Raw genomic sequence first — 26,227 nt, forward strand, 5'->3', positions numbered from 1 at the left:
CTGAAGTGGATTCTCTGATTCCAATAGGGATCGTGGGATCCTAGAATAGCAGAGGCCAAGTGGCAGCACTGACTTGCCAAAGACAAGGTGGGTACATCTGCCATAAAAGGCAGCAGGGCTGTATTAGTAATCAGAATGCCTTGGCCCATCAGGAGCTTTAGTGGTAGTTAATTGATTTCAGTGTTCCATAGGGAGCCTGCTAAAAAGTTTTTTCCTGTTGTATAGATCGATCTGTATAACAGGAAAAAACTTTACCCCTGGTAGTAAAAACTGTTCTTGATAAGTCAGGATCAAGACCTCTCATCCAGTTTCCAGACCCAAGTCAATTCACAAACCCAAGACCCCTTAAGGAAGGATCCTGCATTGTTCCCACAAGTACATACTGTGAATCCTGCCTCTACGCTTCCCCAAAGGCCACTTACAAGAGTGACTATTGATTAGAGAAAAGGAAATACCCGGACCTTTTAGGGATAACTAATTCCTGAGGTTCCAAAGTGCCACTGTGGCCGAGCAGTCAAAGTGAGGGCTTATGGTAGTCAGGTAACAGATGGAGTGCTTAGCTTAACTCAAGTCCAACTCACAGTGGACCCAATTGTTCCATGGACCCATTTTGTGGTTATTTCCTTAGTTCCTAGATGAATAATTGAGAACAGACATAATTGACAAGGGTCTTTAAAATAGGGAGACCTGAGTGGGAATCACCTAGAACATCCCCTCCCTACTAAGATATTAAACCAGAAGCAATACTCCTTACCTAGGAGATTTAGAGATTAATGTCACTATCACAGACCTGAAAGAAACAAAGGTGGGTGATATCTACCACATTCCCATTTAACTCATCAGTTTGGCCAGTGCAGAAGTTGGATGGATCTTGGAGAATGACTATGGATAATCCTAAACTAATTAGATTTTCCCATCTGGCAGTTGATACACCAGCATCTTTACTGGAGTAAATTAACATGGTCCCGGCACGTGGCATACTGCTACTGACGCAGCTAGTGTCTTTGTTTTCTATACTCATTTGCAAGGACCACCAGAAGCACTTCGCTTTTACCTGCCCTTTATATGCCTCTGAGTCTTGCCTCGGGCCTACATCAGTTCTCCTATAATATAGCCCACAGTGATGCTGAACAAAAAATATCACACAGGCCCACTATATATTGGCATTATGCTAATTGGGTCTGATTAGTAGGACACAGCAAATATATGATCCAGTAGGTCCAATGATAGTTGAAGTGTCCATGGCAAATTGGGATGCTGAATGGGGCGTCTAGCAAGCAAAAATAACAGAATTAGAGAGCCCAAACCTCTACATTGTGGGAGAAAAATCTATATTCTGCAAACAACTATTCACCTTTTAAAAAAAAACAGCTTCACGCTTACTATTGGGCCTTGCTAGAGACTAAATGCCTAACCATGGGGCATAATGTGATCACACGACCATGAGCTACTCATCATGAACTAGATGTTGTCTAATTCATGCAACCATAATGGTGGGCATGTGCAGTACCAACCCATCATCAGGAGGAAACATGTAAGAGACCAAATTCAAGCAGGTCCAAAGATATGAGTAAGTTACCTAAGCAGGTGGCTCAGACTCCCTCAACTTTGACTCCTGTTGCAAAGCCCCCTCTCCCTTAACCCATGCCAAGAGCCTCCTAAGAGTTCCATATGACCAGCTGAATGGGGAAGTCTGGTTTACACATGGATGTGCACAATATGCTGGTACAGATGCAGCACTACAGCCCCACTTAAAGGTAACCCTGAAGGACTGTGTTGAGAAAATCGTCCAAGCGGGTGGAACTTTGAGCAGCACATCTGGTTGCCCCTCTGCCTGCAGTGAGAGATGGTCAGAGCACAGATTTACATTGTTTATACTAACATATTTGTGCCCCAAGTGACTAATCATTAAAGGGCACTCATTGTAAAGGAAGCCCTTAATAACCAGGTTGACAAAATGACGTGCTCTATGGATAGCAGTCAGCCGCTTGCCCCAGCCACCAGAGTGCTTCCTCAATGGTAGGGAGAGAGGCTATGTATTGGATCAACAACATGGACTTCCCCTAAACAAGGCTGACCTGGCTAAAGTTACTGCCAGGTGTGTCTAATCTGCCACTAGCACAGACCCAAACTCAGCCTCCTATAGGGTACCATTCCCAGGGAGACCAGCTAGTTGATTACACTAAACTTACATCATGGGGGGGACTGTGGGAGCAGTTAGGGAGGGGCAGAGATTTGTCCTCAGTGGACTAGACATGTATTCTGGATATAGATTTGCCTTCTCTGCCTACCTTGCTTCTGCCAGTGCTCATGAAATGCCTGATCCACCATCATAACATTCCACACAACACCGCTTCCAATCAATAAAGTCATTTCACAACAAACTGAAAAAAAAAAATGGACTCAAGCCCATGGAATTAACTGGTATTGTCACAACCCATCACCCAGGATGGCTGACCTAATTAAAAGATGGAATAATCACCTACTGAAGATTCAGTTACAGTTTCAGCTGGGAGACAACACCCTAAAAGAATGGGGTAATGCTTTGCATCAGAGACCCTAATAGGGTGCTGTCTCCCCAACAGCCATAATATGTGGGTCTGAGAATCAAGAGGAATGGTACTATATCCAATAACCCACTCATCGAATTTTCACTTCAACTCCTGACAACTTTGAGTTCTGCTAGTTTGAAGGTCTTAGTTCCCAAGGAGGAAATAGACCTACCAGCATATATAACGGTTCAACCAAATTAGAAAATGAGACTCTGACATGGCCATTTGGGACTCCTTATTCCACTGAACCAACAGGCATAAAAAAGAGGGTTACTTTACTGGTTGGGATGATTAAGCCTCATTATCAAGGGAAAACTGGGTTGCTGCAACACAATAAAAGCAAGGAGGACTATGTCTGGAACCCAAGGGATTCTCTGAGGTACCTCTTAATACTTCCATGCCAATAATAAAGGTTCATGGAAAACTAGGGCAACTAAAAAAAGGGCCAGACTATTGAAGAAATGAAAATTTGAAATTCTGGATCGTTTCACCAGGTAAAGAATTTCTACCAGCTGAGGTTCTGGCTGAGGGCAAGGGAAACATAAAATGGGTAGCTGAAGAAAGAACTCACAGATATCAATCCTGGTCTCGTGACTAATTACAGAAATGAGAACTCTGATGGTTTTGTATATTTTATCTTTGTTATATTCTGTTTATTTGTACATTCTAACCATTTTCTTCTTTTCTTCCTTCTTCCATTATAAGTTGTCAAAGGTTAACTTTACAATCAGTCTCTTGACAAAAGAATATTCAGTGGAACTGTGATTTGAGGAGTGATTAACATATCCAGCAATGAATACCATGACTACAGGTACTGAGCATCTCATTTTGGGGAAAGGACGAAAGCTGCTTCATCATATGAGAGACAGCTATATCTTGTTAGATGCAAACAAAAGAGTTGTTCTGCTGATATGTGAAAGCTCAAATATACGTAGACAAGTACATATGGATGCTAAGTAGCCAAAGGGGTAGATTGTGCCAGTTATCAATTTATTGTTTCTCAGCTCCAAATTGCCCCTTCACTGCCCTGCTTGTGATAATGGAGCTGGACCCTGTAAACGTTTCTCCTTTGCCAGATGGCATGATACTAGGGTTACTAGAAGGTGATGGAGGCAGGGGCTTCTCTTCCTGCTTCCAGGGTGCTTTTCCATTTTCTTGCTCCTGTGGTGCTCTGCTGGTATGCAGAACACCCAGTGGTACTCATCCCAACATGTTTTAGTGGGCACTCCTGTGAGCATCTTCTCAGGCAAGTTCTGCCAGTGCCCCAAGCTGGCTTCCTGGTGATTCAGCAGCACCTCCATGTACAGTTTCCTGTTTTCCAACCTTGGTCTACATCTCCTCAGCAAACATCCAGTGAAGATATCCAAGAAAAGAAACTGGCTTTGGAGGAGGAGGGTATTCTTCCAAATTTTTCTTTCCTTTGTATTCTGCCTCAGTCCTGGGGTAGTAACTGCTCCCCTATATCTGCCATTCTTGTATTCTTTAGAGTTCTCTCTACCCCTCAGTAGTTAATTCCCTGTTCAAACTACTGTGTGGTTTCTGTCTCCTGACTAGGCCCTGATTGATACAGATATTGAGAATTAAATCAGCGAGATGGCTAAAAGAGTAAAAAGTTCTCATCACAAGGAAAAAAAAAAACTTTGTAACTAAGTGTGGTGATGGATATTAGCTAGACTTTTTGTGGTGATCATTTCACAACATGTACAAATACCAAATCATTATGTTCTACACCTGAAACTAATAGTGTTTTATGTCAATTATACCTCAATAAAAAATAAATAAATAGGGCTTCCCTGGTGGCGCAGTGGTTGAGAGTCTGCCTGCCGATGCAGGGGACACGGGTTCGTGCCTGGGTCCGGGAAGATCCCACATGCCGCGGAGCGGCTGGGCCCGTGAGCCATGGCCGCTGAGCCTGCGTGTCCAGAGCCTGTGCTCCGCAATGGGAGAGGCCACAACAGTGAGAGGCCCGCGTACTGCAAAAATAAATAAATAAATAATAACCAACCCGTGAGATGGCTTAAATCCACATTATAGGAAAAAATGGGGAAAAGAATGAGCGACGTTTAATGCAAAGAAAATAAATCATAAGGCACATGCTAAGCTCTAGTTAAAAGGCTATCATGTGCACGAGAGAACACACTGCATCTTTGCTGCTCACGACCAACAACTACAGCAGCTGCAACAGCAGACTAGCTCTTTATTTTACACGGAAAAGCAAAGACCAGAAATATTAACTTTTACTAAACAGAGAGCAGAACTCCTCAGTGAAGATCTCTAAGCAGTCAAATGTCAATATTTAAATTTGTAATTTACACATCTTTGCATCTTCTCAGCTCATTTCAAGTTGTTGTAATCCCCATTGGAGGATCAGCTGTCCCAGGTTTTTGCAGTAACAAAGTCCTAAGTTAATTTTCTCACAAGAAACAAAACAAAGGCTCTTCCTTCAGTTTGCCTGGAGTCCTTTTAAAGTTTCGCCTTCAATCCTGTCCTCTAGAAATAGAGAATCTCCAAAGACAAAGGACACCAAACGTGCTCTAGTTACATCCAATTAAAATACTGTTATACACTCATTTAAATAGGAAAAGGGGCTGATGGCCAAAGAATGATTTCCTGGCAGAACTGTTTACTAGGCTGAACCTGTATGAACTTTCTATGTGGACATTAATCATTATCCCAATATCATTTTACATTTATTAACCCCTTCAACCAGGTTACAAAGCACTAAAAATATTTTCTGTCCCTTAACACAAACAATTCTTTTATTACTAGTTCTCATTTTATAGAGGAAGAACTTTGGGCTTAAAGAGGGCAAATAACTTGCCTAAGAGACCAAAGCTAGCAGGTGGTAGATCTAGGCCTGCTCTTTACACAGTTTTCTTAAATTTAAACAAACCACTAAGGGGATTTACTTCCAGAAAGACATGTACCAATAACCTGTCAAAAATTATTGCAATTAAAAAAAAAATTATTGCAATTATATCTGACCGTGCTCTTAACATTCTTTGCCTACATGAAGCCTGAAACAAACAGAAAGAACCACCTACTCAGAGAAGAATGCTGGTGAAGAGAAAGGAAGAAAACATAATCAAACTGCTTAGGCAACTTCACAATACACAAAAATTTAAGCTAGATAATCTGTTTATACACAAGACAGCAAGGTGGCCCACTCCTCCTCAACGTTAAACGAAACAGCTGTTACGGTCTAGGACAGAAGTTTGTAATTTTCTCAATAGCACAGAAAGATCATAGCGCAAGTCTTTATTACTTTAATGTTGTTCTTGTTTTTTTTACCTCAGTGACAATGTTACAGCCATGAAAATGTATTAGGTAAAGAGGGATATGGAAAACCATAATAGACTTAACATTGTCAGGGATACGAGAGTAACATCAGAGCAAATGGGCAGAATGGCACATGCTCAGGCTTTGCCACGGGAGAGGGGAAAGGATATGTCTGTTTCAAGGATGAATGTAAAATTCCCTGCCATGTCTCTTAAATGCTACAGAAGCACAGCAAGGGATCTATGGGCCAAAGTCTTTTTTTTTTTTAAATAAATGTATTTATTTGTTTTATTTTTGGCTGCATTGGGTCTTTGTTGCTGTGCGCGGGCTTTCTCTAGTTGTGGCGAGAGGGGGCTACTCTTCCTTGCAGTGCGCAGGCTTCTCATTGTGGAGGCTTCTCTTGTTGCAGAGCACAGGCTCTAGGCACACGGGCTTCAGTAGTTGCGGCACACAGGCTCAGAAGTTGTGGCTCGCGGGCTCTAGAGCACAAGCTCAGTAGTTGTGGCGTACGGGCTTAGTTACTCCACGGCATGTGGGATCTTCCCGGACCAGGGCTCAAACCCGTGTCCCCTGCATTGGCAGGTGTATTCTCAACCACTGAGCCACCAGGGAAGCCCTGGGCCAAAGTCTTGATATGCTTTAGAATGACCCAGAAATCTCCTCCTTCACTGCTAGAGGGGCTCTGCCGTGGCTCCTCCCCCAGAGCTCCCCTCTCTGCTCCCATCAGTGCCTCCTCCCAGCCTTTCGCCTACCTAAGTTCCATCTTAGGAGACATAACACTGCCAGTTTACAACAGCCTCCTTCCTTAGAACCACATTTCCTTCCTCCGCCTTTTTTTTTAAAAAACACATTCAACAAGATTATTCATTCAATAGCTACTGTGCACGTACTCTATGCCAGACACTGGTCTAGGTGCTGGGCCACAGCAGTGACCAAAACAAAAGCCCCACATTCTCATAACATTTATCTTCTAGTGGGGAAAGTCAGACAATAAACAAGATAATTAATGTGTACAAATAATAAAGCGACAGGTGCCATGGAGAAAAATTAAAGCAGAGAAGCAGGAGAGAAAATTGGAAGGGGTACAATTTTAGGTAAGATAGAAAAGACCTCGCTGAGAAGGTGGAGAGCGAACTACGAGTATATATGAGGGAAGAGTATTCCAGACAGAGAAAACAGCTAGTGCTCAGAGCCCAAGGCAGGGGCCCACCTGGCTTGTCCAGGAACAGTGGTGAGAACACCAGTGAAGCAAAGTTAGCAAAGGGGAAAATCAGGAGATGTGGTCAGAGAGGTGACAGGGGTATAATATGGCCTTATGGTATCTGGTAAGGACTTTGGCTTTTACTCTGAAATAGGAAACTACTGGAAGACTCTGAGCAAAAGAATAACATGATCTATGTGCAGGACCACTCTGGGTGCTTTTGAGAATATACTATAAGGAGCAAATGAATGCAAGGAGGGAGACTAATTTGGGAGGTTACTGCAATAGTCAATAGTGAGAGATGTGCAATAGTCACAGTGAGAGATGTGGGATGCAAGAGAAAGAAAGGATAGAGGAAGGCAAACATTTAGCCTGAGCAACTAGAAGAACATTCTATTTCTATTTAATGAGCTGGAGAAGGTTTTAGTTTTTTTGTTTGTTTTAGTTGCAAGGGTGGGATCAGAAGTACAGTTTAGGACACCTCAAATTTGAGATGTCAACTCTACATCTAAATGGAGATTTCAAGCTCTAATTTCAAATTTTCTTAGTTCTCATCCAACCTCCTCATGGAATTTAGCTAATATTACATATGTTCTTACAAAATGTTCCTTTAAACTCTGGTTAGCATTTAAATAATGTTTATAAATTTGTGCATTTCTCTCTGCAACTGGAAAAATTAGAACACACCCACAAGGCAGCTAACATATAAAGCAACATTAATTCTAAAGAGGTCTGTAAGTACATGATGGTTAATTTGAAAGTCACCTTTTTAAAATTTTATTTTATTTTTTAAAATTTTATTTATTTATTTATTTTTGGCTGTGTTGGGTCTTCGTTGCTGCGGGCTTTCTCTAGTTGCGGCGAGTGGGGGCTACTCTTCGTTGCGGTGTGTGGGCTTCTCATTGCAGTGGCTTCTCTCACTGTGGAGCACGGGCTCTAGGCGCACAGGCTTCAGTAGTTGCGGCACACGGGCTCAGTAGCTGTGGCTCACGGGCTCTGTATCTGTGGCTCACGGGCTCTAGAGCACAGGCTCAGTATTTGTGGCAGACGAGCTTAATTGCTCCGCGGCATGTGGGATCTTCCCGGACAAGGGATCGAACCCGTGTCCCCCGCATTGGCAGGCGGATTCTCAACCACTGTGCCACCGGGGAAGCCCACCTTTTTTTACTTTAAATGAGCTAGCTTTATTTATTTATGTTTACCATTTTAAACGTGCAGTTCAGTGGCATTAGGTACATTCACACTGTTAGGCAAACATCACGGCCATCCATCTCCAGAACTTTTTTTCATCTTGCAAAACTGAAACTATGTACCCATTGAAAAATAACTTCCCATCCCCCTCTCCCAATTCCTGTCAACCACCATTATACTTTCTGTCTCTATGAATTTGATTACTTATATGCAGTACCTCATATAAATGGAATCATATAAGTGGCATCAGCATTTGTCCTTTTGTGACTGGCTTATTTCACTTAGCATAATGTCTTCAAGGCTCATCCAGGTTGGAGCACATGTTGGAATTTCCTTCCTTTTTAAGGCTGAATAACACTCCATTGTATGTATATATAACTTAGGTTGCTTCCACCTTTTCACTATTGTGAATAATGCTGCTATAAACAAGGTTGTACAAAGTCCCTGCTTTCATTTGGGTACATATCCAAAAGTGGGACTGCTGGATCATACAGTAATTCTATTTTTAATTTTTTGAGGACCTCCCATACTGTTTCCTATAATGGTTGCACCATTTTACATTCCTACCAGCAGTGCGCAAGAGTTCCAATTTTTCCACATCCTCACCAATACTTGTTATTTTCTGTTTGTTTGCTTTAAAATAATAACCTAGATCCTAATGGGTGTGAAGTAGTATCTCATTGTGCTTTTGATTTGCATTTTCCTAATGCTTAGTGATGTTAAGCATCTTTTCATGTGCTTATTGGCTTATATATCTTCTTTGGAGAAGTATCTATTGAAGTCCCTTGCTCTTTTTTAATCAAGTTGTTTGTTTTCATGTGGTTGAAATGTAGGAGTGCTTTATATATTCTGGATATTAACCCCTTGTCAGATGCATGTTTTGCAAATATCTTTTCCCATTCCATGAGTTGCCTTTTTACTCTATTGATAGTGTCTTTTTTTTTTTTTTTTTTTTTTTGCGGTACACGGGCCTCTCACTGCTATGGCCTCTCCCGCCACGGAGCACAGGCTCCGGACGCGCAGGCCCAGCGGCCATAGCCCATGGGCCCAGCCGCTCTGCAGCATGTGGGATCCTCCCGGACCGGGGCACGAACCCGTGTCCCCGGCATCGGCAGGCGGACTCCCAACCACTGCGCCACCAGGGAAGCCCGATAGTGTCTTTTGATGAACAAAAGTTTTTAACTTTGGTGGAGTCCAATTTATCTATTTTTACTTTTGTTGCCTGTGCTTTTGGTGTCACATCCAACAAATCATTGCCGAATCTAATTTCATAAAGATTTTGCCCTATGTTGTCTTCTAAGAGTTTTACAGTTTTAGCTCTTACATTTAGGTCCTTGATCCATTTTGAGTTAATTTTTGTATATGGTGTAAAGTAAGGATCCACCTTCAACCCAACACCAAGACTATCTTTTCCCCACTGGATGGTCTTAGCACCTTTGTCTAAAATCATTTGGCCATATATACAAGGGTTTATTTCTGGGCTCCCTGTTCTATTCCTTAGTCTATATGTCTGTCTTTATGCCAGTATCACCACTGTTTTACTTACTGTAGCATTTTGTAAATTCTGAAATCAGGAAGACTGAGAGCTCTAACTTTATCTTTTTCAAGATTGCTTTGACTATTCGGGATCCTTTGAGATTCCATATGAGTTTTAGGACAGATTTTTCTATTTTTACAAAAAAAAGGTAGTTGATATTTTAAGGGAAAAAAATCCTTTGAAAAAGCACTTTTTTTCTTTTCCATAATGGTTCATTATAGGATATTGAATATAGTTCCCTGTGCTATACAGTAGGACCTTGTTGTTTATCCATTCTATATATAATAGTTTGCATCTGCTAATCCCAAACTCCCAATCCATCCCTTCCCCCGCCCCCCCTTGACAACCATAGTCTGTTCTCTATGTCTGTGAGTCTGTTTCTGTTTCATAGGTAAGTTCATTTGTGTGATATTTTAGATTCCACATATAAATGAGATCATATGGTATTTGTCTTTCTCTTTCTGACTTACTTCACTTACTATGATCATCTCTAGGTCCATCCATGTTGCTGCAAATGGCATGATTTCATTCTTTTTTTATGGCTCAGTAATATTCCATTGTATATACGTACCACATCTTTATCCATTCATCTGTCAATGGACATTTAGGTTGTTTCCATGTCTTGGCTGTTGTAAACAGTGCTGCTATAAACACAGGGGTGCATGTATCTTTTTGAATTACAGTTTTGTCTGGATACATGCCCAGGAGTGGGACTGCTGGATCATATGGCAACTCTATTTTTAGTATTTTAAGGAATCTCCATACTGTTTTCCATCGTGGCTGCAGCAACTTACATTCCCACCAACAGTGTAGAAGGTTCCTTTTTCCCTCATACCCTCCCTCTCCAGCATTTGTTATTTTTTGAGTTTTCAACGATGGCCATTCTGACCAATGGGAGGTGGTAACCTCACTGTAGTTTTGACTTGTGATAATTAGCAATGATGAGCATCCTGAAAAAGCACTTTGAATCTTCTACCAGTGACTGATATTTCCCTACTGTTGCTGGAAGCTCATAGTTGGAATAATCATTTGTATACATCCTCTTATCCACACCCCAGAATTTTTCACAAGGCATTAATCCTTGAACAATGTAAAAAGCATATAAAAATCAGTATTATTCAAATTTCTCCTTAAAACATTACGGTGGGAGCCCTAAAATATATGCAGCAAAAACTAACAAAATTGAGAAATAGATAATTCATCAATGATTGTTGGAGACTTCAATACACCACTTTTAATACTGGATAGAACAACTAGGAAGAATATCAACAAGAAACAGAAGACCTGAACAATATTATAAACCAAGCAGGCCTACCAGACATTTATAGAACACTCCACCCAACAACAGAAGAACATACATACACATGGAACATTCTCTAGGACAGACCATATGTTAGGCAATAAAACAAGCCTGAATATATTCAAAAGGACTGAAATTACACGAAGTATGTTCTCCAACCCCATGAAATGAAATTAGGAAATGACAACAGTAAGTAATTTGGGAAATTCATAAATATGTGGAAATTAACAACACCCTCCTAAATCAGCAATAGGTCAAAGAAATCACAAAGGATATTAGAAAATACTTTGAGACAAATGAAAGTGAAAACACAACACTTAGGAAAACCAAAACTTATGAGAAGCAGCTAAAGCACTGCTCAGAGGGAAATTTATACCTGTAAATACCTACAATAACAGGGAAGGAAAAAAAAAAATCTCAACTCAATAACATAACCTTCCACCTTAAAGAACTAGAAAAAGAAGAGCAAACCAAACCCAAAGCAAGCAGAAGGAAAGAAATAACACAGATTAGAGAGGAAATAAATGAAATAGAGAAATGAAATAAAAAACAGAAAAACAGAGAAAACCAAAGTTGACTCTTTGAAAAGCTCAATGAAACTGACAAATCTTTAGCTAGACCAATCAAGAAAAGAGAAATGACTCAAATTACTCAATTCAGGAATAAAAGAGAAGACATCAACGCCAATGTTACAGAAATAAAAAGGTTTCTAAAGGAACACCAAGAACTATAGTTTGTTAACAAAATACATAACCTAATTGAAATGGACAAACATTCTAGAAAGATAGAAATTACTGAAACTGATTCATAAAAAAAACATTAGTATGGAAAATTCAAAAACTAAAATTGTGGTTAGTTACACAGTTTCTAACAATTAGGCATGGAAATTAGTTCCATGATAGATGGAGTTGAGTCAAATTTCCCAGCATAGAACTCAAAGATCTCATACTCCATGATAAAGTACAGGCAGACAAATCTTTTGTTGAATTAATCTCTTGGTTAATTGGACACCACTTGTGCCCCCCCCCCACCCTCACCCTTTAAATCCCATCCAATAGGACTAAGCTCTCTTTGTCCACAGCAGTGACTAAGTTAGTAATACTTTACTGTATTGGTTTTTCATCTTTCCGTTTTCACTTTTTGCAGTCTCCCACTCTTGTTTCCTGAGATCACTTCTCAAAATAAACTACCTACATGCAAAACCCTTGCCTCAGCCTAGATTTTCTCCCAGAAAATAGTGCCTAAGAAAGGCTTTAAATAGGCCTTCAAACTTCTGTTCCTTCCGACTACCCTTCTGATGATTAGTTAGCACTTAAGAAGATCCACTGAGACATGACAATGTGGTAGAAAGAGCACAGCACTTCTTCCCAGACTGGGTACAGCCTGGATCTCTCTTATTAACCAAAGTTCAACCTCTTCAAATGAAAAATGGATACTGTTATCCATTCAAAAGCACTTTACAAACTCTAATGTGTTATACAAATGACAGTTACCCTTATTACTAATGAGATGTATCAGGCAGAAGAATCTGTTCATGTCTAGATTCAGGTAAAAATACAAGATCAACTTATAGTAGCTGTGTGTGAATGTTCTATGAGTAAAAATCTTCTGGTCTCTGATAGAGTGTGGCTCTACCTACAATGCTTTAATTTTCTTAGAAAGGAGAATGTATTCGTATATTACTTACAGAATTACAAATAAAAAAAGAAAATATTCTGTATCAACAAATGCCTTTTGACATAGGGTAGAGTATCATTCCACAAAGAGAAGCAAATCATATAAATGAGGTAACAGTTTAAAAAGTATTTCAGAATTATGGACTCACTCAAAGCTCAGGAAGAAGCTATTTTGTTTCATTAAACACAAAACTCCAACAGAAATAGAAATCGAATGGCTCACAGTATAATTAAATGCTTTGCTTAGATGAAGATTCTTAAGCTCAGTCCCTGAGCTGGTTTCAAGGGAGTCCTAAACGCCCTATAAGTAAATATAACGTGTGTGTTAATGGGTACATGTGGATTTTTCTGAGAAGTTTTATATTTTTACCAGAAAACAATAAACCAAAAAAAAAACTTTAAGAAACATTAGATGTTGGTATTTTACTGGTGTGTTTCCAAAATGCAACGCATATCTTAAAAAAGAAAGGAAAAAAAAAACTAAAGCTTTGTTTTCAGGATTTGAGGAGGGGCAGGGAGAATGGCTGCCTTGCTGTGTCTACATCTAGGAACACAGTGTACAGCTTTATGTTCAGGCTTCATTTACGAGCTATAATGCCAGCATGTGGGTTGGTTACAATAGCTGTTCAGAAACTCTAACATTACAGATTTTTCTGTTAAGATTTCACATTTTTTATGACAAATTTTGTCTAATACAAAATCCTTTGCATTCCATCTGATGATACAACTGACAGGGATGAAACACCTAGGATACTTTCTGTGTCATGACATTCTAACAAAGCAGTTTTACTGTTTCACTGCTGTTCTGACCTGAAGGAATGATAACACATCCCATTCAGAAGAGTTATCACAATAAAAAGCTATCGACTCTGATCACAATGGAAACCACTAGTAACACTGCCATTTGTGGAGCACTTAGTATACTGCATCCAGCCCCAGTGTAAATAACACTAATTTGGCTCCATGGCAGCAGAGATGTTTATTTGTGGTTAAGTCTTGTTAAGCCTTCACTGTAATGAAAACAGCATCAAAATAAAATGGAGGATAATCCAGTTTTACGCATGACTTAGAAATAAAACTAACACTCTCTTCCTGCCCCACCAGTCCTGTGTCTTTGTCCAGAACCCTCTCTAGTCTCCCAGCCCCACCATATTACCAGGCCAACAAGGAGGAAGAATCCACCTGAAGCCGGGTTTCATCTCACTTTCATCAAAATGAATACACTAATAAAACCCAACAGTTGTTCCCATCACCAAAAGTTTAATCCTAGGGTACCTATAAGGTTAGTCAAGATTGAGAATTATTCTTTATAGTACTTAAATTATTGTGCTTCAAACCTAAGAATAGATTATTGAGCTCTCTTAATGCAAAGAAACCTAAGAACATTAAATTGAGCTTTCTTAATAAAAAGAAATGTTTGCCAAGCTAAAAAAGTTCTTTATGCCATGCAAATTACCTTAGGTATTCAGTCTTTTCAACGTCTTAATTCAGTCAACATACTGCGTTTGCAAATCTATCAACTGTAAAGACACACTAACCCACAATGGCTAGGAAATTGGGCATTCCATTGAATTCTTCCCAGATACAGCCTACTAGATTATCAAACAATAAGGTTACAAAATTAAAATGTTATTGAATGTAACACGTTTTATATATTAAGTCAAAAGGCATTTTAGGAAGACTGTGAATGTGAATTTTAATTGGACTAAACAAAAGTGTAGTGTTAGAAAGTATCTAACAGTAATTGATACGCCATGGCAACTGTCCTTTGGAATAACTTATTGGAATAACTTCTTATTGCTATTCTGCCAACTGTCTTTCTCATCAGGTGCTATAAAATATCAAATAGTCATTTGGGCTTCTTAACTCTTACAGATTCCAGATAAAAGGGAGTTCACTCTGATAATCCAAAATGACAACGTAAGTGAAGGTGCCTGGCAAAAAGTAAAAAGCCCATATAATTATGGAATTACTATGAATCAGATTAGAAGCTTTGTTAGACCAAGAGCTCATGTCTCAAGGGCCTTTATTTACAAAACTCATGTTTTGGCCACATTATACTTCAATAATTAAGACCCCAACCAAAATCCAGTCCATACGGTGTTGGTGTAAGATGTTTATTAGTGTAATTTATTTAGCACAATGATCACATTAAAATGTCCCAATATACAAAACCGTTGAAATCTAAAGTCACAAAAAATACAAACTTAGGTGAATGAATAAAGTTATAAAAATATTATTTAAAAACAAAGTTCTACATCTTCAACATTGGGCCAAAGAAGGAAAAAAACAAGAGAGAGAGAGAGAGAGAGAGAGAGAGAGAGAGAAAAAGAGAGAGATTGCATATAAGAAACAACACATTTCAACAGAGCAACCCTGACCGGTCTTGGCTGCCTCACCAGCGAGATCCTGGGCCACTGAGTGTGACCATGATGGCAATACAGCATTTCATTGCAGGACTGGCTACTTCATATGAAGCTATATATGAAACGTTACATTTATTTCCTTCAAAATGAAACATCCAAGTGAAACAGAGCTAACAATATACACTAAATTTTAGCTGGCTGATAGTAGAAATTTTCAACAATTCCATAAATTCAAAAAGAAACATATTTGGAAAAAAACAAATTTCCAAGAGAAATAAACATGACAAAATGGAAATTAAAGTGGAATAAATCAATGTCAATAATGAAGTGTGAGTGTATGTTTCTGACCACAGCTATACCACAGGGGTCACACCCAGGCTTTTCTACCCACCTGTCACCTAGACAAACTGCAGAGATTAGTTAGAAGTGATAGAAGGATGTCAAGCATGATTTTTTTAAAGTTAGCACTAACAGTTGTGAAAAGTTCCTTGGCTAGAAAAAAAAAAAGGCACAAAAAAAATATGAAACAACTACATACCAAATGAAAAGAGCTATGTTTTATTTGATGGTGTGCTCTCCTATGGTATTTTTCATATTTTTCTCCTTTGCTAAGAGTTTTCATATTTACCAACTGCTTAGAATGTTAGCATAAGCACTTCCCTCTAAAATGTACCTCCCTTAGTGTCTTCTCTCCAGAACCCACAGAAGGAATTCCTGGCAGACGAACAAACCACAGGACCACAGGAGGGAACGCTTCCTAAATTCCAGAAGTAATTGCAGGGTCTTGGTTTAAACTTTCATAATATTCTAATTTTCCCATCCCCAAAGTAGTTTTGTATCAGGGGATCTAAAAGAATGTACATCTCAAATCTTCCTCAGAACCTGGTGCCAAATATTTAATCTGAAATAATCAGTAGCTTAGTGATTATACAAACCTGCATAGTCAGTAAGAGGATAGAAAATTTTAAAGAGTATCTCACATTCCAGATCTTAAACCAGAACTCCTCTACAATTTCAAAACATGGCCCATGTTTTATATTCTATTTCTAAAAATCTGATCAAAGCTTATCATTTGAAAAGTTCCACAGTATTTGTCCCAGATGGTTTCAGATTTTTTTAGCTTTTAGTTTGGGAAAATGAGGAATGAGAAAAAGAAAAGTCCTACTGGGACAATCCTCAGAATGTGTGAAAGTAAATCCTAAGGTTCATGGTAAAGGACTTGACACACAGGTTATTTATATGTGACCGACCAATCCCACCTCAGGCTGCACAAAGGCACCTCCACAGTTCATAGGGAGGCTAACACTGAACAGAGCCGGAGTCCAGTCAGAAAAGCATTTCATTAGAAACCTAATAATTGGTTGTAGTTCTTCGATGTGTTGCAATTTAACTTCATTCTCAGGTTGCTACAGAAAAAGTTATTTTCTATCTGTATCAACAGCCCAGTATTCTAACAATACAGGTTTCCATTTTCCTTAACTTCTCAATTATTATCTTGATAGTTCATGATCATGTTAAGAAATTTGGGATATGAAATTCCACACACAATAATAAGGCTGTCAAATTTTCAGGAGAATCTAAGCCTGGACAAATAGATCATAATTTCATAATAGAAACAATTTCAGCCCAACTTGCAAATAACAAAGGATGATTTCATTTCAGGAAATATTTTTCAAAGTTTAATCAGAACTACTCTAAATTAGAAAACTTTAAATTAAAATAGCTATCATTATTCAGATGTTAGTAAGGTAGAGAGAAACATAGGTAGCCTGAAAGATGAATTTACCCTAAAAGCGAGCTCACAGAGGGAGGGAGGAGGGAGAGAAGAAGGGATGTTCACGGCAGTGCTGGTGGCCTCGATCCCTTTATGAAAGCACGCCTTCTCATTTGCTCCTACATTACCCTGATTCAGGTTGAAGATCTGAAAACCAAATGAAAAAGGCCAACTAAAAATGTTTAAAGTAAAGAAAAATGTGAGACTGAATTAAATTAAAAAATGAGTTTTAAAAGAGAACAAGAAATAAAAGACATTAGATGACCTTCATAAAAATACTGAAATTAAAAGGAATTCATCTGGTACTTTGTGCTCACAAAGGGAAACGAGGTTCCATCAAGCCCTGCGGAGCACAAAAGGAAGCAGGTGGTTTGCTCAGGCATCGGCAGAAATGGGCCCCGAAGAACTACCCTCAGCTTCTTCTATATCGTGTCCAGGAAGGAAAGCAAAGCTCTGCAAAATGTTGAAGGTTTTACAAGTGTAACGGTGCTTAGGAAAGATCACTGGTCTGGTGTTGCAGCAGCCCCAGTGTTGAGAGACACGTTAGGCTTCTAGGAGGAGAAAAATAGAAAGAGAGGAAGAAGTAGGAAAGGGAAGGAAAGGGTGGAAAAGCACAGATCATTAGTAAACAGCAAGTTCAACATTGCAAGATGCTCATAAACCCTTTATACACTGTCAGCAGAGGGGGTCTGCTCTTAGGACTACAGATTAACACTCTGAAGGAAGCAGAAGTAGGAATTTCCAAAAGAGCACGGAGCTACATGCTCCAGTTAGTGATGGCCAAATTAGAACGATGTCACAACATGCTCTGAAAACATGCACTCTTGGCCCCCTCCCTACTCCTTTCCACCCCCAATGATACATGCGTATTTTCAGTAAAGCACCTGCTTTAATATAGTCAAGAGGTCAGGTTGAGAACACAACATCTCTCCAGGTGTGCAAACTATATTCTACACAGTGGTGGAGAGGTGTCCAAGAGCAGAAAGACCTGCTCTCATAATGGCACTGGGCAGTTCATAAACAGCTGGGCTCTTTTTTGCAGCCAGAGAACTGAAGTCTTCAAACAGTAAGGGCCAGGCTGCATGTTCTTCCTGTTCTTTTTTCCTACACAATTAAGCTGTGGCAGTGGGAAACAATTGCTACATAAAGTCTGAGTCTCCTCTGGTCAGACCTGACATCCTGCTGGAGAAGAAACCTACTCTAGTGTGGTAGTCATTTCCTTCCCGGATGAAAATGGCATTCATTCTTCCAAATGGCTAACCAAATCAATCCCTTCAAGCCTTTCCTTCCCCTAGCACTGCCTCCTCATTAAAGAAAGCTGAATTTATTCATTTTTTAAAAGTTTGTGTTCAAGCTTCTCCTTTAATCATGGGGATATTTCTACAAATATGTTCTTAAAACCAAAATTATATAGACCTTTGCTTTCAAAGCAGACACAGAAACAGTCAACACTACATACGAACTAAGATTATCAAAAAAACAAAAAACTTTCAGTTCACAAAACTGGAAGATAAATAAGGTCGCACTTCAGGTTGTTTCTAGCTTTTGAAGAGTTCCTAATTAATGAGTTGCTAATAAGGATTTATTGTCACTGGGTAAAACTAACATTCACAACTAATAGAACCTAGTCATCAGTAAACCTAACATACAAAGATGTATACAACATTTCTAAAGGTCACAGAATAAAGAGTAAATCCTGGAATAACTGCTAGTGCTAACAGAAGGCTTTTTGGAAGCCTTAGAAACCAAGAAATCCTATGGTAGCTCAAGGAAAGGCTTCTCAAGGCTAAGGTATGCGTGCAAGAAGAGGAACACAGACATGGCTAGCACTTGCCTCCCTGCAGTAATGTGAAGCAAACGTTATGCCCAGTTAAAAGTCTTTTCAGTTGGGTCAACAGCGTCAGCCTGATTGTGCACTTAAGCTAATTAAGTTCAGTTATTTTTTAAAATTCAACATGGCTCTCATATCAGCTACCTAAACACAGATTTACATAGTACTGTACATCCCTACGGACCCTGCTACTGCTTCAAGAATTTTGCTCACTTCAAATACACTGGGGGAACCCACAGGAACTCAGTGCTAGCCCTGGTAATGGGCTAGGCATCAGAGACAGATTTCAAAAGTAACAGTTAAGGGAAAAATAAAGGAAAAACAGACTGAGGGCACAACAGAAAGTAAAGAACTTTTAATTTCCAGCTCACAAGTTTCCTAACATTGAGCCATGGAAAGCAAACTGAGTACAGTATGCATTCAGGGATGAGACCTGCCCAAAGAACTGTAGCAGCCAAAGGACTCCATTATAACATTTTTTTTGGTCATTCTGCAACAAAAGCATATTGTTAAGACTGATCCAGCTCCTATGTGGTACAACTACAAAAGATATTCAAGAAATATCAAATGAAATTCTCTCTTTCCATTGTTGGAAATGTTATGAGGCAGATGCCCTGGGTTTAAATACAACCACCAAGAACAAGAGTACCCTTAGAAATAATCCATATGCTTCCACTAACAATCCTCCTCAAAGGAGCTGATCAAGGTGTTTACTGTGACTGTTTCACCCACACATTTGGGGATTCCTGGGAATCACTTACCAGTGGCATCATTCCCTTCTATTCCGTGGTCACCGTTGGCAAGCACTGTTGCTTGAGAAGATGAAGTACCTGCAATGAGCACAAAGAATAATTACCCACTGTGACAGATAGAAAAATGAAAAACAGATGCAACTACTGTCTAACTAGTAGAATTTTTGTCACTCTTCATAGCATTAGCTTAAAGCAGATAAAATCTGTCCAAAATTTAAAGATCCAATAAAAGGAAATCCAGAAACACAGAACAGAACTGAGTCACTGATTTCTATGGCATCCAAACTCTGATAAGCACCACGACTACAGGAGAAGCTTTCCTAATAACAAGTCTAAGTCTTTCCTGCTCTGTACACTGTCAGAGGTTACTATTATACTCAATAAAACCATCATGAAGCACCATAGGTTTAGAACCTGTGATTCAAACCAAATGGTCCAAGGACACAGAGCCGTTTAAAACAACCCCCACGTGGGACTTCCCTGGTGGTCCAGTGGTAGAGAATCCACCTTCCAATGCAGGGGATCCGAGTTCAATCCCTGGTCGGGGAACCAGGATCCCACATGCCACGGGACAACTAAAGCCCACAACTAGAGAGCCCGTGAGCTCTGGAGCCTGAGTGCCACAACTAGAGAGAAGCCCGCGCACTGCAACGAAAGATCCCGCATGCTGCAACACAGCCAAATAAATAAATATTAAAAAAAAAAACAAAAACAACCCATGTAGAAAGTCCAGGGCACCATCACTGCTCCTGTACATGAGGATTACCTGGAAGTCACCAGCAGCACTTCTGGAAGCAGTGGGCTTTTTTTTTTTTTTTAAAGCTATCCTTATAGATTATAGTTGTATCTTATTTCCTAATAACTAAGGATGTTGAGCAACTTTTCACCTGTTTACTTGCTATTCTTTTATTTTCTTTGGTGAATTGAACAGTCAAATTTTTTGGACTATTTTTTAAATTGGGTTGTGTATTTTCTTATTATTGAATTTTGAAGATTCTTTTTTTTTTTTGCGGTATGCGGGCCTCTCACTGTTGTGGCCTCTCCTGTTGCGGAGAACAGGCTCCGGACGCACAGGCTCAGCAGCCATGGCTTACGGGCCCAGCCGCTCCGCAGTATGTGGGATCTTCCTGGACCGGGGCACGAACCCGTGTCCCCTGAATCGGCAGGCGGACTTTCAACCACTGCGCCACCAGGGAAGCCCTGAAGATTCTTTATTGTTCTGAATACCAATCCTTATCAGATGAGTTTTGCAAATATTTTCTCCCATAAATGTATTTTCCAAGAAAATACATCGAAGAAATGTATTTTTGTTTTCTTAACTGTCTTTTGAACAGCAAAAGCTTTTGATTTTGATAAAATCTAATTTATCATTTTTTCCTTCAGGCTTCCATGCTTTTGGTGGAATATCTAAGAAATTTCTGCCTAACCCAAGGTCACAGGATTTTCTCCTATGTTTTCCTCTAGAAGTTTTATAGTTTTCATTTAGGTTTCCCATTGAGGTCTATGATACATTTGGAGTTAAATTTTTTACGTGGTATAAGATATGGGTCTATGTTCATATTTTTGTACATTGACATCTAATTGCTCCTTTACTCCACTGATTCCTTTGCACCTTTCTTGAAAATCAACTGACCATATTATGTGTAGGTCTGTTTCTGGACTCTCCTGTTCCACCAAACTATAAATCTATCCATTTTGCCAGTACCACAATGTCTGGATTACTGTATTTGTATAAAGTCTTGAAATGATGTCACACAAGTCATGCAAATTAGGTCTTTTCCAAAATTGTCTTGGTTATATTTTAGTGTCTTTGCTTTTCCATATAAGTTTTAGAATCAGTTGTTGATTTATACAAAAAAATCCTGATGGGATCTTGACTGCACTGACTGTATAGATCAATTTGAGGACATATAACCTTTTCTGAAAGGCTCTGACGATATCTAACATTTCGGCAACCTGCCTAGGTCTGCAGTCAGCCTGCCAACCCAAGAGGTTCCTACAAATCACTCTTACTTAACAACCTCACAGGGATTTCCCTGGTGGCATGGTGGTTAAGAATCCGCCTGCCAATGCAGGGGACATGGGCTCGAGCTCTGGTAAGGGAAGATCCCACATGCCGTGGAGCAACTAAGCCTGTGCGCCACAACTACTGAGCCTGTACTTCTAGAGCCCGCGAGCCACAACTACTGAAGCCCGCATGCCTAGAGTCCATGCTCCACAACAAGAGAAGCCACCACAATGAGAAGCCTATGCACTGCAACGAAGAGTAGCCCCCACTCTCTGCAACCAGAGAAAGCCCGCGCACAGCAACAAAGACCCAATGCTGCCAAAAATAAATAAATTAATTAATTAATTTTTAAAAAGATTAGGGAACTAAGTCAAATAATGCTTAGTTCCCTAAGATTAGTAGGAAAAAAAAAAACCTCACAGACATATTTTTCATAAGACAAGTAAAAATCTAGAACATATGCTACTAAAGTATAAAATGCAAGATTTTACTTTGGAAGACAGCAAACTACAATGTCCAAGCTTCTGGGTCTCACAAATCCAAGGCAGAAATCTTTCATACAAACTCAATGAAAAGATCATTCATTCTGTAATCTCAGGTAACGGAGGAACAACTAAAGAGAACAACCTAAAAGAACAAGGCAGGGGCTTCCCTGGTGGCGCCGTGGTTGAGAGTCCGCCTGCCGATGCAGGGGACACGGGTTCGTTCCCCGGTCCGGGAAGATCCCACATGCCACGGAGCGGCTGGGCCCGTGAGCCATGGCCGCTGAGCCTGTGCGTCCGGAGCCTGTGCTCCGCAACGGGAGAGGCCACAGCGGTGAGAGGCCCGCGTACCGGAAAAAAAAAAAAAAAAAGAACAAGGCAGACTGAAAAGAAAATATCAACTAACTGGAAGAAGAGGAGGAAAATAAAGGAATGAAAGATAACAGACTTTTATTAAATACCCAGTATGCACCATGCTAGGGCTTCACATATTGTTTTACTTATCCAGAGATAGAACAAATATGAGCTAGAACATATTTGGCATAAATAAATTCCCTTTTACCCTCACACAGTAAGCTTATAAAATTTATTCTTCCTAGCTCAAGAAAGAATGCATATTTTCAAAACTCTGCCTCAGATGAAAATGCAAATTGCAAAAAAATAAAATAAAATGCAGACTATAGGAAAATGAGAATTACAAAAATGATACCGTCTGCTGGCCATGAGAGTGATAAAATCTTTTTTAAAATTTGATAATAGCCTGTGTTGGCAAAGGTGTAGGAAAATGGGTAATCTCATACTCCACTGGAGGAATATAAATTGAAACAACGTTTTCATGAGAAAATCTGGCAGTCTATCAAATTTTGAAATACCAGCTTAACTCAAGAATCCATTTTAGGTGCTGGAGAGGGTGTGGAGAAAAGGGAACCCTCTTGCCCTGTTGGTGGGAATGTAAATTGATACAGCCACTATGGAGAACAGTATGGAGATTCCTTAAAAAACTAAAAATAGAACTACCATATGACCCAGCAATCCCACTACTGGGCATATACCCTGAGAAAACCATAATTCAAAAAGAGTCATGTACCACAATGTTCACTGAAGCACTATTTACAATAGCCAGGACATGGAAGCAACCTAAGTGTCCATCGACAGACGAATGGATAAAGAAGATGTGGCACATATATACAATGGGATATTACTCAGTCATAAAAAGAAACGAAAATGAGTTATTTGTAGTGAGGTGGATGGACCTAGAGTCTGTTATACAGAGTGAAGTAAGTCAAAAAGAGAAAAACAAATACCATATGCTAACACATATATATGGAATCTAAAAAAAAAAAATGGTTCTCATGAACCTAGGGGCAGGACAGGAATAAAGATGCAGAGGTAGAGAATGGACTTGAGGACACGGGGAGGGGGAAGGGTAAGCTGGGACAAAGTGATAGAGTAACAATGACATATATACACTACCAAATGTAAGATAGATAGCTAGTGGGAAGCAGCTGCACAGCACAGGGAGATCAGCCCGGTACTGTGCAACCACCTAGAGGGGTGGGATAAGGAGGGTGGGAGGGAGACACAAGAGGGAGGACATATGGGGATATATGTATATGTATAGCTGATTCACTTTGTTATACAGCAGAAACTAACACAATTTTGTAAAGCAATTATACTCCAATAAAGATGTTAAAAAAAAAAGGAATCCATTTTAGGTATGTAGTTCACAAAAAGACATACAACACACATAAATAATCAGAAAAGGTGTGGGGAAAAAAATAAACCAAACACCACTGGTAAAGTCCTGTTTTAACTGAGCACCTTAAATAGTGGATAGATAGCCAACTGAAGCACACAGGCCAGCTTCAACATACTATCACAAGCAGTTAGAAGCAGCAGGAAAGACTGCTAAAAAAATTAATAAAAGATCTAGAAATCAAGAAGGGTACCCCTCCCCCAGTGGAACAGAAATTACAAGGAATATCCAAGAAAATGAAGCAGATAGACCACACTAAGGAGAAACCCCAGCCCAAAGAAGGCATAGGAAAACAGGACTCCAAGGTACTCCAGGCTTAGAGACAGCAGCGATGATGGGACTCAGTTAAAATCTGTCAGGTCAGTCCCCATTTCCCCCATGCTTTCCTTCCCTCACCCCACAATAGTCACCTTTGTGCCAAACCCAAGATGGGAACAGAGACTGAATGCTTTGGCACAAGAGGAAGCCAACGGGTGAAAGGTGATACCCAGAGGAGTTGCGGGGGAGCCCCACACCACACCTGGCAGCACTGTCACACCCCTGCCAGAGGCAGGTGGTAGAAAACAGTCATGTTATCACAGGGAATCTCAAGCATTGCCAAATAACTGAGGAAAACTACTACCAAAAAAGAAAGGCATCACGTTCAAAGAGAATAAATGTCACCTAGCGAAACTATGTTGATACGGCAAATAGGAGACTTTTAAAAAGAAATATGTCATTTTCCTCATACAGATGAAAGAAAATATCACACATCTGTGAAACAAAAGCAAACCCCTAAACAAACTGAATTATCTAATGACTAACAAATCCTTTCCAGGTTAGGTAGTTTTCAATTCTTTGCTTTTCCAGAATTCAAAGAGGTCATAATGTTTAATAATACTGAGTTACGGAATGCTTAGCATGTAACTCAAAGATTTAGACATTACCATAATAAAGCTTCCATTCCCACATACTTAGCTGAGTGAATAAGGTTTTTTGGCTATTATTATCTATAAAAACAATAGGACTAAATATTGTTAAAACCTTTCCATCCATCCTAACAAAAAATAGATATCCAGATTTATGGTCTAATCAAGGAAAATAATAGCCCCCATAATCTCGTTAGAAAAACATTTCCAATCAGATTCAACTTTTATGGTTGTTAATAATTTGTCAAAAAAACCCCTGTGATCAACTGGGTACTACTAGTACCGATAATTGCGATGATAAATCTTCTCTGGACCAAGTTAATGCTTAGGAGCCTTTGGTTACAAAAACTTTTTAAATTAAAATTTAAGTTTTTTTTTTTTTGATGCAGACCACTTTTTATTTATTTTTATCTATCTACCTATCTTTGGTTGCATTGGGTCTTCGTTGCTGTGCACGGGTTTTCTCTAGCTGCGGCGAGTGGGTGCTACTCTTTGTTGTGGTACGCGGGCTTCTCATTGCGGTGGCTTCCCTTGTTGTACAGCACAGGATCTAGGCACGCGGGCTTCAGTAGTTGTGGCTCATGGGCTCTAGAGCGCAGGCTCAGTAGTTGTGGTGCACGGGCTTAGCTGTTTCGTGGCATGTGGGATCTTCCCAGACCAGGGATCGAACCCATGTCCCCTGCATTGGCAGGCGGATTTTTTTTTTTTAACATCGGTATTAGAGTATAATTGCTTTACAATGTTGTGTTAGTTTCTGCAGTATTACAAAGTGAATCAGCTATATATCCCCATATCCCCTCCCTCCTGCATTTCCCTCCCACCCTTCCTATGTCACCCCTCTAGGTGATCACAAAGCTCCAAGCTGATCTCCCTATGCTATGCAGTTGCTTCCCACTAGCTATCTATCTTACATTTGGTAGTGTATATATGTCAATGCCACTCTCTCACTACATCCCAGCTTACCCTTACCCCTACCCGTGTCCTCAAGTCCATTCTCTACATCTGTGTCTTTATTCCCGTCCTGCCCCTAGGTTCATCAGAACCTTTTTTTTTTTTTTAGATTCCATATATATGTGTTAGCATGTGGTATTTGTCTTTCTCTTTCTGATTTACTTCACTCTGTATGACAGACTCTAGGTCCATCCTCCTCACTACAAATAACTCAATTTCGTTTCTTTTTATGGCTGAGTAATATTCCATTGTCTATATGTGCCATATGTTCTTTATCCATTCATCTGTCGTTGGGCACTTAGGTTGCTTCCATGTCCTGGCTATTGTAAATAGAGCTGCAATGAACACTGTGGTACACGACTCTTTTTTTTTTTTTTTTTTTTTTTTACACAACTCTTTTTGAATTATGGTTTTCTCAGGGTATATGCCCAGTAGTGGGATTGCTAGGTCATATGGTAGTTCTATTTTTAGTTTTTTAAGGAATCTCCATACTGATCTCCATAATGGCTGTATCAATTTACATTCCCACCAACAGGGCAAGAGGGTTCCCTTTTCTCCACACCCTCTCCAGCATTTATTGTTTGTAGATTTTTTGATGATGGCCATTCTGACCGGTGTGAGGTGATACCTCATTGTAGTTCTGATTTTCATTTCTCTAATAAT

General features: G+C 39.7%; 1 protein-coding gene across 29 annotated transcripts in view; it reads right to left on the reverse strand.

The window, feature by feature from the left end:
• Nucleotides 1-26,227, reverse strand: part of MAP4 (microtubule associated protein 4) — a 167,548-nt gene that overhangs the window by 72,939 nt on the left and 68,382 nt on the right. For 28 of the 29 annotated variants that reach the window (XM_082664897.1, XM_082664900.1, XM_082664884.1 and 25 more), the window contains one exon: nt 19,469-19,537. In XM_082664897.1, coding sequence (XP_082521023.1) covers nt 19,469-19,537 — 69 coding nt within the window. Of the gene's footprint in view, nt 1-8,462; nt 8,467-19,468; nt 19,538-26,227 lie in introns of those variants that run through there. The other variant, XM_082664886.1, reaches the window with a different exon arrangement.

This window comes from Grampus griseus (assembly GCF_964374135.1).
Source record: "Grampus griseus genome assembly, chromosome: 10".
In the NCBI taxonomy this organism is placed as follows: Eukaryota; Metazoa; Chordata; class Mammalia; order Artiodactyla; family Delphinidae; genus Grampus; species Grampus griseus.